The following is a 12,512-nucleotide window of genomic DNA, read 5'->3' as shown; positions in this document are numbered from 1 at the left end:
GTGTTCCCTGATTGAAGTTTGGGTGGAGCAGGACATGGGCTGGGAGGAGGCCTTGAAGCTGGAGGTGCCTTTCATGTGCACTTGGATATTCAACAGGAGTCCTGTTTGAGGCTCTAGACTGCAGTTGTCAACAACCCCCCTCCCCTCGGTGTCTCCCCTCACCCCCATTAATCTCTCTTCCCCAGGAAATTTCAGGTAAAATAATTGAGAACCAGGAACCACAATGAGGTCAGAAATGGTTAGAGGTAGCAAAGGACCATCTGTATGACCTGAGAAGCAAGCAGAGGATCAAGCTACCCCTCCCCTGCATGGGAAGATTGGGTTAGCAGGGCGCACAATCCCCAAATTCATCTGTCCAAAGCAGGAACTTGGAAACCCACCTCCCAAATTATAGTACTACTTCCAAAAGAAGACCTATCGAAAACAGGTAAAAAACAAAAAAGGAAAAAGCAGGCTTTGGCTCCCCCTGCTGCTTGTATTAGAAATGACAGGCCACCCCTTCACATCTTTTTACCTCCCCCTCCCCCTTTTTGCATTCCTCAATTGAGTCAAATACTTAACCCCATAGCTGCAGGGTAAGGCAAACAACAGACCTCAGGAAAGAAGTTTTATTTCCAAACCCCTAGGAAGGCATTACAAATAATGGAGATAGAAACCCAAAATTAAACCCTGAAACAAACGGATGGATACGGGTGGGCCTGCAGGAGCAGAAAGTAGGGGAGATGGGTTCTAGACAGGGACCTCACCCTGGAGCCTGAGTCTGTATATTAATGTGACTATTCTGGGGAAAGGGAGTTGGGAATCAGAAATCCTCACCCCACCAACCCCAATGTTGCCCGGGATGGTTGGGAGGAACAGGAGGCAGCACGTGAGGGCAAAGACGTCACCAAGTCTGACCTTGGCATTTACTGCCTGCTCTGATCCCCAACGTTCCATAAATAAGTTACCCTGCATATCTCAAGTTGAGCTGGGGAGCAAGCAAAATAGCCCCAGCCTCTGAAAGCGGAGGCAAGGCAGCCTGGCACTGAGCGGGGCTACAGGAGGACACAGTCGGACTCTTGCTTCGGCCTTTGCCGACGCTCGGCAGCTGGGCGTCCAAATGCAGCTCCTCTCCCCTGTATCAGATTTAACAATTGGTCACCCATCAACTGTGGAAGAGCCCAGGACAGAGACTCTAGATGGAAGCAGGGTCAGGATTGGGAGGGGCAGTGGGGAGAGAAAGACAGGAAGGGACCCAGGGGAGAGGGACAGACAGGAGAAAGGCCCTGAGGGAAACCGTGAAGAGACATGGCAGGAATAACAAGTGTCCGGACCAGGGGAAGCAGGAGTGGCACGCCGGGGATGTGGGAACGCTGGAGGGGCAGCGCTAAGGGCAGGGGGAGCAGACCCACCTGCGGTGACAGGGCCCGTGCTGCCGCGGGCTGGGCGGCTTGGTGCTGTTGGTACTCCTCTTGCTGAAGTTGCTGGGCCAGCTCCAGGTCGCTAAGACCCAATGTGCCTTGCGACGGCTGCTGCTGCAGGGACAAGGCGATCAGGTAGTCCTGGAGAGGGGAAAGGACGGGGGTGGTGAGGGAGGCTGGGGCGGGGGGATGTCCAGGCTGCGTTTAGGTTTCCAAACCAGCCTTTCCTGGGAGTTCCCTGGCAGTCCAGTGGTTAGGACTCTGAGCTTCCACTGGCAGGGGGCACGGGTTCAATCCCTGGTCAGGGAACTAAGATCCCACAAGCTGTGTGGCCAAAAAAATAAATAAATAAATAACGACAACAACAAAAGCAGCCTTTCCTCATCCTTCCAATTCTCCAGCTCCTTCTCCTCCAGAGCAACACAGACAGCCAAGTATTTTACCTCTGGTGCCAGAGAATACACACCAAGTGCTGAGATGGTCCGAAAGGTAACAGAGAGGAGAGGGGCATGGCTGTCATACGTCACAGTCTCTAGATAATAAGATGCAGGCAGCTCGCACCTGTGGCAAGAAGCTCTCTGAGGCAGACATGCTCTCTGCACCCTCCCCAGAGGCCCCACACACCTGGTCCACCTGCCGCTGCTTTTCTGGGGAGCCACTCCCACCTTCTGCTCCAGGTCCCTTGCCTAGGGAGTGACTTAGGTGAAAGTCAGAGTCACAGAAACAGCTGTCTCCGTCCACGTTGTGCAGGCTCTCCCACACCACTTGCTCCTCCTGTAGAAAGCCCTGGTCGGTGACCAGTAGGTACAAGTGACCCTGCAAAGAGGAGGACAAAGCGCATTGGTGGGACAGGTGACAGAGGCACCTACCTGAGATGCACAGAGACCATTGGAATCAATCGGTGTGCTAGCTGGAACGTGTCAGTGTGGGGATGGGGATCTTTTATAAATATGCGCGGCTGTGGGGAGAAGGAAGGGCTGTCTGAGTCGTGGTCAGCTGGATGTGAGTATGGTGGTCACTGTGGTCAAGCATGGAGTCCTCGGGCTAAAGTCCCGCATACGACCCTGCTTCCTACCCTACTTCCCATGGTTCTCTGGGCTCGCCTGATGGTTATAAGGATAAATCCTTTGAGAACCAAAGACCTTTCCCTCTTCTACTCAATTCCTAGAGAGCTTAGACAATTTTTAGCTTTGGAAAACTATAGTATTGTTCAAAAATTCCACTGCCCCTTCCTGGGAGAGGATTTACACTTTCTTGTCCCACTGATGGCAGGCTTACTCCTTATGGCTTGCTCTGGCCAGTGAGATGTTAGCAGAACTGACATTGTCATTTCCAGGCAGAAGCACTAAAAGCACGCGTGCGGTGTGTTCCCCACCCCCGCACTTTCCCCTCCTATGTTCCAGATAAAGGCTGTTTTGTCAGCCTGGGCCCCAGAGTGAGGATGATGTGGGACAGAGCTGCAGCCAATCTGCAGCGGACGTGCCACATGAGTGAGAAATAAACCTTTGGGGACTTCCCTGGTGGTCCAGTGGGTAAGACTCCGCGCTCCCAATGCAGGGGGTTCGGGTTTGATCCCTGGTCGGGGAACTAGATCCCGAACACATGCCGCAACTAAGAGTCCGCATACCGCAACTAAGAAGTCTGCATGCTGCAACGAAGATCCCGTGTGCCGCAACTAAGACCGGCACAGCCAAAATAAATAAATAAATAGATAGATAAATATTTTTTTGAAAAAAGAAATAAACCTTTGTTGCGGTAAACCACAGGGATTCAGGGGTCATTTGTTATCACAGCTTAAGCTACCTTATCCTGACTGAAACACTGACCCAGAAGAAAAAGGCATGAGGGAATGACAGCACTCCAACCCCCCACCTCCTAAACCCTCATCACCTTGTGCTTAGTCATAGTGCTAAAGTGGTTGTTCCGGAAAAAGACGCTAAGTTCGCCCTCCTTGGCAGCTGTTGTTAGCTCACACAGACCATGGTAGGTCAGCTGTGCGGCGGTGGTCTCCAGGAACTGCTCTGCAATCAGGCCTGGCAGCAGGGCACAAGAAAGGGGGGGGGGGGGCGGGTGGCTTAAATGCAAAGTCCACGGTAGGATCATCCAGAGAGCCCCTGTCAAAGCCCTAGGGGTCAGTCCCACCTTGTGAAATCGCTTCCTTGAAGCCTGGCTGTATTCATTCATTCGACAGATTCTAACTGAGCAGCTACTTTTTGCCAGGCATCGCACTAGGTACCGGGGGATACGTCAGTGAACTAAATAGACAATTCCCCAAACTCCCTCTCATGGAGCTCACATTCTAGTGGGACATGATGGTGGGGAGACAGACAATAAACACTAAACCTAAGTAGCCATCATTCCCTCCACATAAGAGCCACAGAAGAGAAGGGAGGGAGGTCACCTTCTGTCACGAGGTTGGTGTCACTGGAGTGCTTGCAGGTGATGATCTTCTCTACCAGTTGGTTGTAACTCAGTTTCCCAACTGCACTCACAGCCTCAGGACTCTGCATGAGCAGCGGGGTGGGGTGGTATCAAAAAAATGGAGATCTTTTTCAGGAAGGAAATGAAGCAAGCCCACAAGGACGGCAACCCTATGACCAAAGCTTCCTGAAACTTTTGAGGTCTGAAGAATTGACCTATTTCCATATCGTTTGCTTGTATTTGAATGTTACCCCCCAAAAAGGTGAAAATTAAAGGAATTCTGCACTGGATCCAGCCTCTAAGCCCTAAGCCCCTCCCGAGCCAATCTACTCCCTACCTCCCTAAACCCCTCCACACAAGATTTTGCTTCTCTCTCAGCTTGAGCTGACTGAGTCTCACTTGCGCCCCCTACCCTCACCTGTGGATCAACAAGCCAGCCATGGTACAGAGGTACGCCTAGTAGGTCAAAGACGCTGCACTCAGGTGTATACTCAAAATCAGAGACACCTGTGAATCGTACATTGACATCCAGACCTGTGGCCAGTTTAGGCAGCACTGTCATTGCATCGTCCACATTCTGGGGTAGAAAAGAAAATAATGGATAGATCAAATCAACACATTGTATATTTTAAACTTACACAGTGCTATAGGTAAACAACAAGGATATACTGTATAGCACATGGAATTATACCTAGTATCTTATAATAACCTATTATGGAATATAATGTGCAAAATACTGAATCACTACTCTGTACACCTGAAACTAACACAATATTATAAATCACCTATACTTCAATTTAAAAAACAAAATAAAATGGAAAAAAAGAACCTTACACAGTGTTATATGTCAATTAAATCCCAGTAAAACTGGAAAAAAAAAGAAAATGATGGATATTCTAGCCTCCCCTCCCCCCACTCTACTCCCACGTCCAGAAAAAAAAAAATTTTTTTAATCTTGTTGCTTTTCTTCCCTGGTGTTCTTACAATGGAAATTCCTCCCTTGTCTCGACCCTTCTTTATCTTATGTAAATGAACATATTTTCTAGGACAGAGAGACACCCTCCCCCTCCTGCAGAAAGAAATTATGGTTCAAGGAACCCTCCTGAGAAGCATCAGAAAGGCCTCTCTTAATAGCCTGGGTGTTCCCTTATAAGCCTGCAAACCCCCCTGTCCACAGACCTTTCGCCTCACCTGCTGAAAATTAAGCTGAAGTCCTTCTGACTTCTCCTGGGGCTTGATGGACAGAAGGCAGTCTCCTACAAGACAGGATTCCTTATCAGCTTACCCTGCCAACAGTCCCAAAAGCTGCTTCCTCTTCTCCAGGAGAATGGAGGTAATGTCACAGAACCACAGATTTTCAGAGATGCAAAGGGCCTTAGTTTCTCAGAGGAAGAAATGGGCCCACAAAGGTGAAGGGTACACGCAAGGTCACATGTGAAAGCTAAGGGAAGAATTGGGGTGACAACCCAGGACTCCTGACACCTTGACTTTTCCTTTTCATTCCCCAGCCTTGCAGAGAAGCCCCACAGATCTTTACCTTCCCTGCCACATAAGATCCCCGAATGGGGAGTCCCTCAACACTCTGGATTTCTGGCTGAGTAGATAGCACTGGAAGCTTTTGGGTAATTGCTCTTCAAGGCCCCGTCACTCACCAAGATGGGCCATGAGCTCATCTGATGTGATCACTTCCTTCTGAGGTGGCAGCTTCACCTGGAGGCAAAGAGTGATCAAAGTGTTAGCCAGGTGTGTGCTTTCCTTCATGGAGCACTGAAGGAGGAACCCATAGAAAGGCAGGGGGAGGGCAGGGGTTGTCCAGCAGTCAGGTGTGGTGGAAAAGAAAGGCTTGCAACTGGAGCAAGGGAATGAATGTGGAAAACTGCAAGGCATTCCCATCTGCTAGACAGTAGAAGACAGAGGAGTAGGACAGATAATTGTTTTGTTTTGTTTTTACGAATATCTTATCTCATTTGTTCAAGCTGGAGAAATAGGAAGAATAATCTGGAAAGTTTGGTTTGAGAAAATCAGAATGATCAAGGTTTTCTGAGCCCCCATCCAAGCTCTCTCTTACCTTCCACTGAAGAAAAAGGATGTTCATGATGGCGATGAGAGGGCAAGGGCCGTTAGTGCTCTGGGTGATGATGGGTGTCCGTTCTCCCTTCCAGGGGATCCACTTTACACAGTAGAAGTCTAGCTCAGGTTGTCGGGCCCTGGGGGACTGGGGAAGCTCTTGGGGCCAGGAGCAGGCCCCCACTGTCTCTACCTCAGGCTGTGTCCCCTGGGCTGGCCCTTGCTGGCTTGAGCTAGCATCAGGTGGAGGAGACTCAAGGTTATCCTGGCCCTGGGCCGGCAGCAAAGCTTCATCTACTGGCTCCTGTTCTCCAGCTGCCCCAGCAGCCTCTTCGGCATCCTTGTCCTGAGGGGGTTCATTGGGTTCTGACAGGACCTCGTGGTTTTCAGGGCTGACCACCTCTGCAGTCCTGGCCTCACCACGGACTGGATGCTCAGGCTGATGGTGTTCCATGGTCGGGAGGGGTCAACTGAGGGCCACCAAAGGACTTTACTGTCCTCAGGGACTGGCTTAATCTAGGCTTGATATGCAAAAGAGAGAACGATCCAATAAGAAGGAAATCATTGGGCTGGAACGCAAACAGAGCCAGAAAAGTCTTGGAAAAGGAATGTAGTGCAGAAGGCTCGGTTAGCTTCTGTTAGCCACTCCTGGCTACAGGTAGTACAGCTTTGGGGTAAACAGAAGGGCCCCAGGCCAGGCTCTTTCACCTCTAACTTGCTGTGACCAGATAGGACCAACGAGGGTACAGGACTTTCAGGCTTGGGGGGGATGATTCCGGTGGGACTGAAGACATTGGGTGGCGTCAGCTTCCCTGAAACAGGAAGGACAAGGAATGGAGACAAGACAGAAAGGGCGGGTAAAAGGAGAAAGAAGAAAAAGAGGAGGAGAAAGAAATGTTAAAACTATACTAATGATTATTAATACAGTGATCTTTAGCTCACCCTGTAATAGGCATCATGTCAGTAAACCCCACCATAGCCAGAATGAGAGTAATTCCTCTGCCCTACCCGAACCCTGTCCCTTGGCTGTTCAGGAAACATCCTGAGCACAAGTGGCTTATATCTTTAGGGCCATCTTCTCTCTGCCTCATCCCGAGGGCAAAAAGATGAACAGTCATATAGTGCTTGGGGTGAAGAATAAAGAGAGTCAGTACCATGCCCCTAAAGGCAAAACACTGGTGAGAAAGAAGTCTCCCTCCTCAAAGGACTCCACCTTCACAACTCCAGCTTTACACAATCGCAAACCACAACAAAAAGATCCTGGGAGGAGCTTCCTGTAGGCTGGAGAGGGGAAATGCAGGCCATGGGGACTTGAATCAGAGATCGGTTCTGATAAGTAATTTCAGATTAGACGTACAAAACACACACACACACACACACACACACACACACACACCCCACCCGACCCCATTCTTCCAGTAAGCTTCTCTTGACAGCTAGAGATGGGATAGCAACGTCTCCTCAGGTCCTCTATGCTCCAAAAACTGCCCAAACCCAGAGATACTCTCTTGCCCACTACATGGAATATGAAAATACTGATTATTGATTTCTGTAAAACAAAAAATGCTCCGTCTCCACTCCTCTACCTGTGCATATGTTCTTTCCATCTATTCCCATCTAGGTCATTTTAGATGTCAACTCTGGACCTGTTTAACCTGCTCTCTAGCAGTGCTAAGCATAGACATTTAATTAACACCATGGATCGTAGATAATAAAAAGCCACAAACCCTGCCCCCTGGAAAACATCTCCCTTCAACCTCCTTACTCCCCTCGCCCCCTTGATCAGGGTGAGAAAGGGGGAGAAATTAAACTTGTTAGAAATCTTTTCTCTTGCTTCCTCCTAACCTGAGACTATGCTTCCTTTTGCAATCCGGCAGGAATTTAGGGCTAGGGTAAAGCCTGGGGGGTGAAGTTGAGGAACAGAAAAGTCACCGAAATAAGCCTAGTCACCCAAATTGATCATCCTCCTGATTCGAATATAATTTATGCTAGCTGCATCTCATTTACATGTTGTTGATTTAGAATCATAGTAGCAAAAATTGCCTGCAGGCCTTATGCTTTTTTTTTCCTCTCTCTCCTTTTTTCCTCCCTTCCCAAATGACACTTAGGATGAGTCTTAGAAGCAGAAACCAGAGCCTGGGACACTTTTTTAAAAGCTTGGAGAAAAACAGCGCTTATTTCTTAGCTTTTCTGTCCAATGCCAGAAACGATCAATAATTAAGCGGGGGTTGGGCCACTAGTTGGCCAGGCCAGTGGGCCAAAAGAACCCAGGAGCTGGATACCAGAGGGAGCTGGGTCTCAGAGAATGTGGGCAAAAAGCTAAGTGGGCTAAGGCTTCAGAAGAGGGGCCAGAAGTGTGATGGAGGAGTTCCACTCTACAGGGAGCACGTCTGGTGGGTTGGGCATGGAGTATTTCAGAGCAGGAGAGACTCTGAGACTCATAGGTACTCAAACAAATCAGGATTTCATGCTTTTACTCTTTTCTTAACTCAAGTCCTACACTTTCTCTCCAGCTGGAATTATCCTCTGGTGGCGGTAAGGGAGTCAAAACAGCCCTGGCCCCTCCCTATAGCCAGAGGCAGTAAATAGCCAAAAGTTGGAAGAAGCATATAAACCGGGTATGTAGCTTCAAGAAGATACCCTCGCCCCCTGCCCTGGCTCCCCAGGAACTTTACTCTCCCCTCAAGTGCCTGACTGTCCCACTCTAATCTCCCTCTCACTCTGACCCAAATCTTCACGCAACTAATGATGCAGATTTTCCCCTCAGAATAAGGCAACCACAGTGCCCTGTCTACTTGCTAGCAAGGGAGAGGGGGAAGGTGTCATTAAAAGGAGGAAGTGTAGGGACCAAGCAGCATCTCTTTTACATACTCCTGCCTGAGCTCCTCTCGAAATCCAGACTTAAAGAGATCCAAGGTGGAAGGACAGCCAGTGTCACCTCCCCAGAGCTGGAGAGGAAAAAGAGCAGTGGGGGTTAGGAGAAAAGGCGAAGGAAATGGTTAAAACAGTTTTTACCTTACAGAAGTGGGTGCTGTTCCAGGACTTAGAAGGGGTGTTCAACTCTGGCAATGCGATGGCGGAGGTGGGTACAGGGAGGGGCGCCGCCACAGTCCCAGCTGCCTTCCAGCTGTCAACGCCAGAGCTTATACAGGTTTACCCAGGTTTACGAGCGGCGGTCCTGGCTGGATTGTGGCGACTTCCGGACTCACGCCCACGACCGGGGGGCACTGGAGGAGGGTGCAGGCAGGCAGGGGTGCAGCCCAGGTGCTCCCAGGTCGCTCAGAGCGTCTTCGGGGTTTCTGAGTCGCCGAGTCTAGGGCGTGCGCTCCAGGCCCTGTCTACAAGCTGGTTTTCAAAGGAAGTTTGTGGGTTTTCTTTTTTCTTCTTTCTCTCTCTCTCTTTTTTCCCATCAGGACAAAGAAAAATCAGTCAAGGACAAGCTCCCCAAAGGAGGAGGAGCCTGCCCAGCACTGGAGGATTTCCATTAGGGCTTTCTGACCTGGTCAGCAGCTTGGTGATCAGCAGTGAGGGAGAGAAACAAGGAGAGAAAAACAACAGACCCTTTCTCTTCCCTCCGCCTGCCGCTGGAAGGGACTGAGCACTTGTGCCTCTCTGGTGAGAATAGGGAAGAGCAAGGGCCCTTGCAGAGTGGGGAGGAGCAGGGCTGGACAGCAGCAGCTTGTTGGATCTCCCCGGGCATGGCAGTCCTTTGCCCTGGATCCACAGAAGCAGGGCCAAAGAGCATGATATTTCCATATTTATTCAATAAAGTGAAAAAATCCCGATCCCTTCCAAGTCCTTACTGTATCATTTTTTTAGTCTAGAAATGAAACCAGTTGGGCTGTGCCTGGGTAATGCAGAAGGTGTGGAAGAAGCCCCAGGCTCTGGGAAGAGTGCAGCAGGGAGAAAACTAGCTGAGCAAGCAGGAGATCCAATACCCCTGTGCTCTAGTCCTTGTTCCCACCACGGGCCTCAGCTTCTCATCTGTCACCTCCTCTCAATTCCTAGCTTGGGGAGCAGGAAAAGCTGGTGTGAGGCTGGTGGTAGGAAATAAAGGGATGGATTAATAAATGGAGGAACATTTGATGATGAGAATACCTTTATTTGCAGTACTCTGCACTACCCTGGGGCTGGAAGGTGGCAGTTAAAGGAGGCTGGAACCCTACTCTACGTTCCGAAGGGCCCTCCAAGCTCTACGTACAGGGCTGCCGCAGGATGAAACTTCAAGCAACTCCGAAGGCTGAAAGAGCAGTTGGAACAATGAGGGAGGCAGGGAGCAAAGAACCCAGGTTACAACAGTCCAGGAAAAGAATGAGGCATTTGCCGACGCTGTAGAAAAAAACAGGCTACAGAAAAGAAGCAGCAGGAGTTGGCGAGAGACTGTAGGTATTAAGTAAAGAAGAGAGGTCAAAGACTATTCTAATGTTTTTATAACATGGATAATCACGCAGTTGGTGGCAATGGGTCAGTTTGGTAAGGAAGAGAATTCGAGAGAGAGATGAAGTGCTGTTTTTGCCCGGTGTAATTTAAGATGTCAACCAGATGGGCGGTGTAATATACGGAAAGATGCTATACTTAGCCTGACTCAAGAGGGAAAGTTCAGATGCCACAAAGATAGGTTATGTGACACATACACACTTGTGATCTCAGAAAATTCTCCTTCCCTCAATTCTTGGGGCCATTTCGGCGCTTCGAGACTACATTTCCCAGGACGCCCTTCACCACGCCCCATTTCGCGCCTCCGGCCCCCACTTCGCTCCTCCCGTGAGTCCCTGGGCGCAGAACTCGGCCTCCGCCGCTGGGGGCGGGGCGACGTCGGACTCCCGGGGCCCTTGCTTACGCACTTCCTCCCGGGGTCCGGGCCGAGTCGCGGTGTGGCGGGTTCGAGTCCCACCTCCCGACTCGCCTCAAGCCCCTGAACCCGGGGCGGGGCTCATTCGCCAGTTAACCTCTCCGCGGCGAGGGGCGGTGGCACACCTTGGGCTTCACCATGGAGGACTATCTGCAGGGTTGTCGAGCTGCTCTGCAGGTAACGGACCCCTGTCTGTGATCGTAAGGAACGGATCCTGGGGTCCCCGAAGGACGAAGATGTGGGACCTGGGGAGCCCCGAGAGTCTATGTGGAGGGAACGCGGAACTGTGGGGTGGGGGCTTGGGATCTGATCAGGCTTGGGGCCTGAGGAGTGAGGAACGAGAACCTAGCCCTTGAGAGTGGGAATGCTGCTCAGTCACCCCACTCCTGAGCTGGGGGCTCCTGCCTTTGGGGTCTGCCCGAGAGCGGGGAGGCGGAATTGTGGGTCTGGGTCCTGCCTCTGAGCCGCTGCTCGCTGCCGCTGGGTCAGTTCCGTCAAAAGGATCGGAGCTGTGCCTGCGCGAGGTGTATTTGTTCCTTTCTCCCCGCCCCTCTTTCAGTTCTCCGCTCACGAGGCCTCCCTGGCCCACTGGTGAACCCCGGGGGTACGAGGGAAGCTGTGCCCACGGCTTTGTTGCCTCTGAACGGTGGTTTCTGTCTGGTGGGCCTAACTCATTCTGAATTAAAAGTGGTCGTGGTGTTTTGCTTTAAATCTGTTTTTAAGGTAAACACACACAATACAGCAGGCATGTCTGTTGACGACAACCTGCATTCCTTTGCCTCCAGTTTTCTTCATTGGCCTTAACACACACAAATTACATAAAAATCCATGGCCTGGACTGGATAAGCACAAAGTGTGTTTGGAATCAAAACTATAAGCATGATTCCTGAATGCTTTGTGGCTTATTTTTGGTACTCTCTGAGCCAGTTGGAATCTCCCAGCCTTGCTGACTGGTCATGCAGCCTTAAGCCGCTATCCACAGTTAGCAGCAAAAAGCTGGCCAGAGAGAGGCTCCAGGAGGTCACCTGGCCCCCACTACTTCAAGTTACACTGCCGCTGGAGAAACCTAGACAGATGGTTGACTTTGTTTCCTTTTTAAATATCTTAAACTCTACAAACTCCCCTGGGCAATAAGATTCTGGTCTTTAACAAATCCTAAAAGTCACCGAATTCCTCCTGCAGACTCAGCTGCTGTCATAAATGAATGTCCTCACCTGAAGAATAGGAGTGAAGTTCAATTTTAACACCAATTACACCAGATTTTTCCTTCTGAAATACAAATTTGGGGAAAGTTGTTTTAATGCATAAGGCAATTTGGGACCAATTCATTTTGGTTACCTCTGATTTCCACCACAGGGAACTCATTGGAGGACTAATATAGAGTCTTTGTGGCACCATTCCAAGGGCCAAGAAGTTGGATTTTGTTTCCCCCAGTAACCCAAATGACCAGTCTGTTTTCCACCATTTGGTAAAGAGTCCTTGAACCTCAAACCTCACCAGATAGCATTTCATTGCATGCATCTAGACTACAGCATCTACCCTCCAGAAGTGCCCCAGGTTAAGAGTATATCTTCCTCAGGAATATGAAGCTGAAAAATACTGGATTTTTTCAGTATTACTGATATCCTGACCTTTCTCTGTCTGCATTCATCCCCCAAGGAGCAAGATCTAGATCTTCCTTTTTCCAAACTTGTGAACTTGTGAAGGTGAGGTCATATCTTAGCGCTCTTACCACACAACCTGGCCGGGGCCAGGAGAAATGAGAAAATTAG

The 12,512-nt window shown here is 50.0% G+C and overlaps 2 protein-coding genes across 2 annotated transcripts in view; one reads left to right on the top strand and one right to left on the bottom strand.

Annotated features, from left to right (window-relative positions):
* Positions 1–594: 594 nt before the first annotated feature.
* MINDY1 (MINDY lysine 48 deubiquitinase 1) lies at positions 595–9,503 on the bottom strand. The gene is made up of 10 exons (XM_082475009.1): positions 8,904–9,503; positions 5,890–6,700; positions 5,474–5,531; positions 5,013–5,077; positions 4,240–4,398; positions 3,802–3,904; positions 3,291–3,433; positions 2,025–2,216; positions 1,392–1,541; positions 595–1,115 (listed from the first exon to the last, which is right to left on the bottom strand). The coding sequence occupies exons 2-10, from the start codon at positions 6,340–6,342 to the stop codon at positions 1,035–1,037; spliced, it is 1,404 nt and encodes a 467-aa protein (XP_082331135.1). The 5' UTR covers positions 6,343–6,700; positions 8,904–9,503; the 3' UTR covers positions 595–1,034.
* PRUNE1 (prune exopolyphosphatase 1) overlaps positions 9,378–12,512 on the top strand; it is a 23,700-nt gene continuing 20,565 nt past the window's right edge. Inside the window, exons 1-2 of the mRNA XM_082475060.1 lie at positions 9,378–9,503; positions 9,999–10,917. Of these exons, the coding sequence (XP_082331186.1) occupies positions 10,879–10,917 (39 nt within the window). The 5' untranslated portion in view covers positions 9,378–9,503; positions 9,999–10,878. The remainder of the gene's footprint in view (positions 9,504–9,998; positions 10,918–12,512) is intronic.

This window comes from Balaenoptera physalus (assembly GCF_965194825.1).
Source record: "Balaenoptera physalus genome assembly, chromosome: 1".
NCBI lineage: Eukaryota > Metazoa > Chordata > Mammalia > Artiodactyla > Balaenopteridae > Balaenoptera > Balaenoptera physalus.
This window is presented reverse-complemented; position numbering and strand designations above follow the sequence as displayed.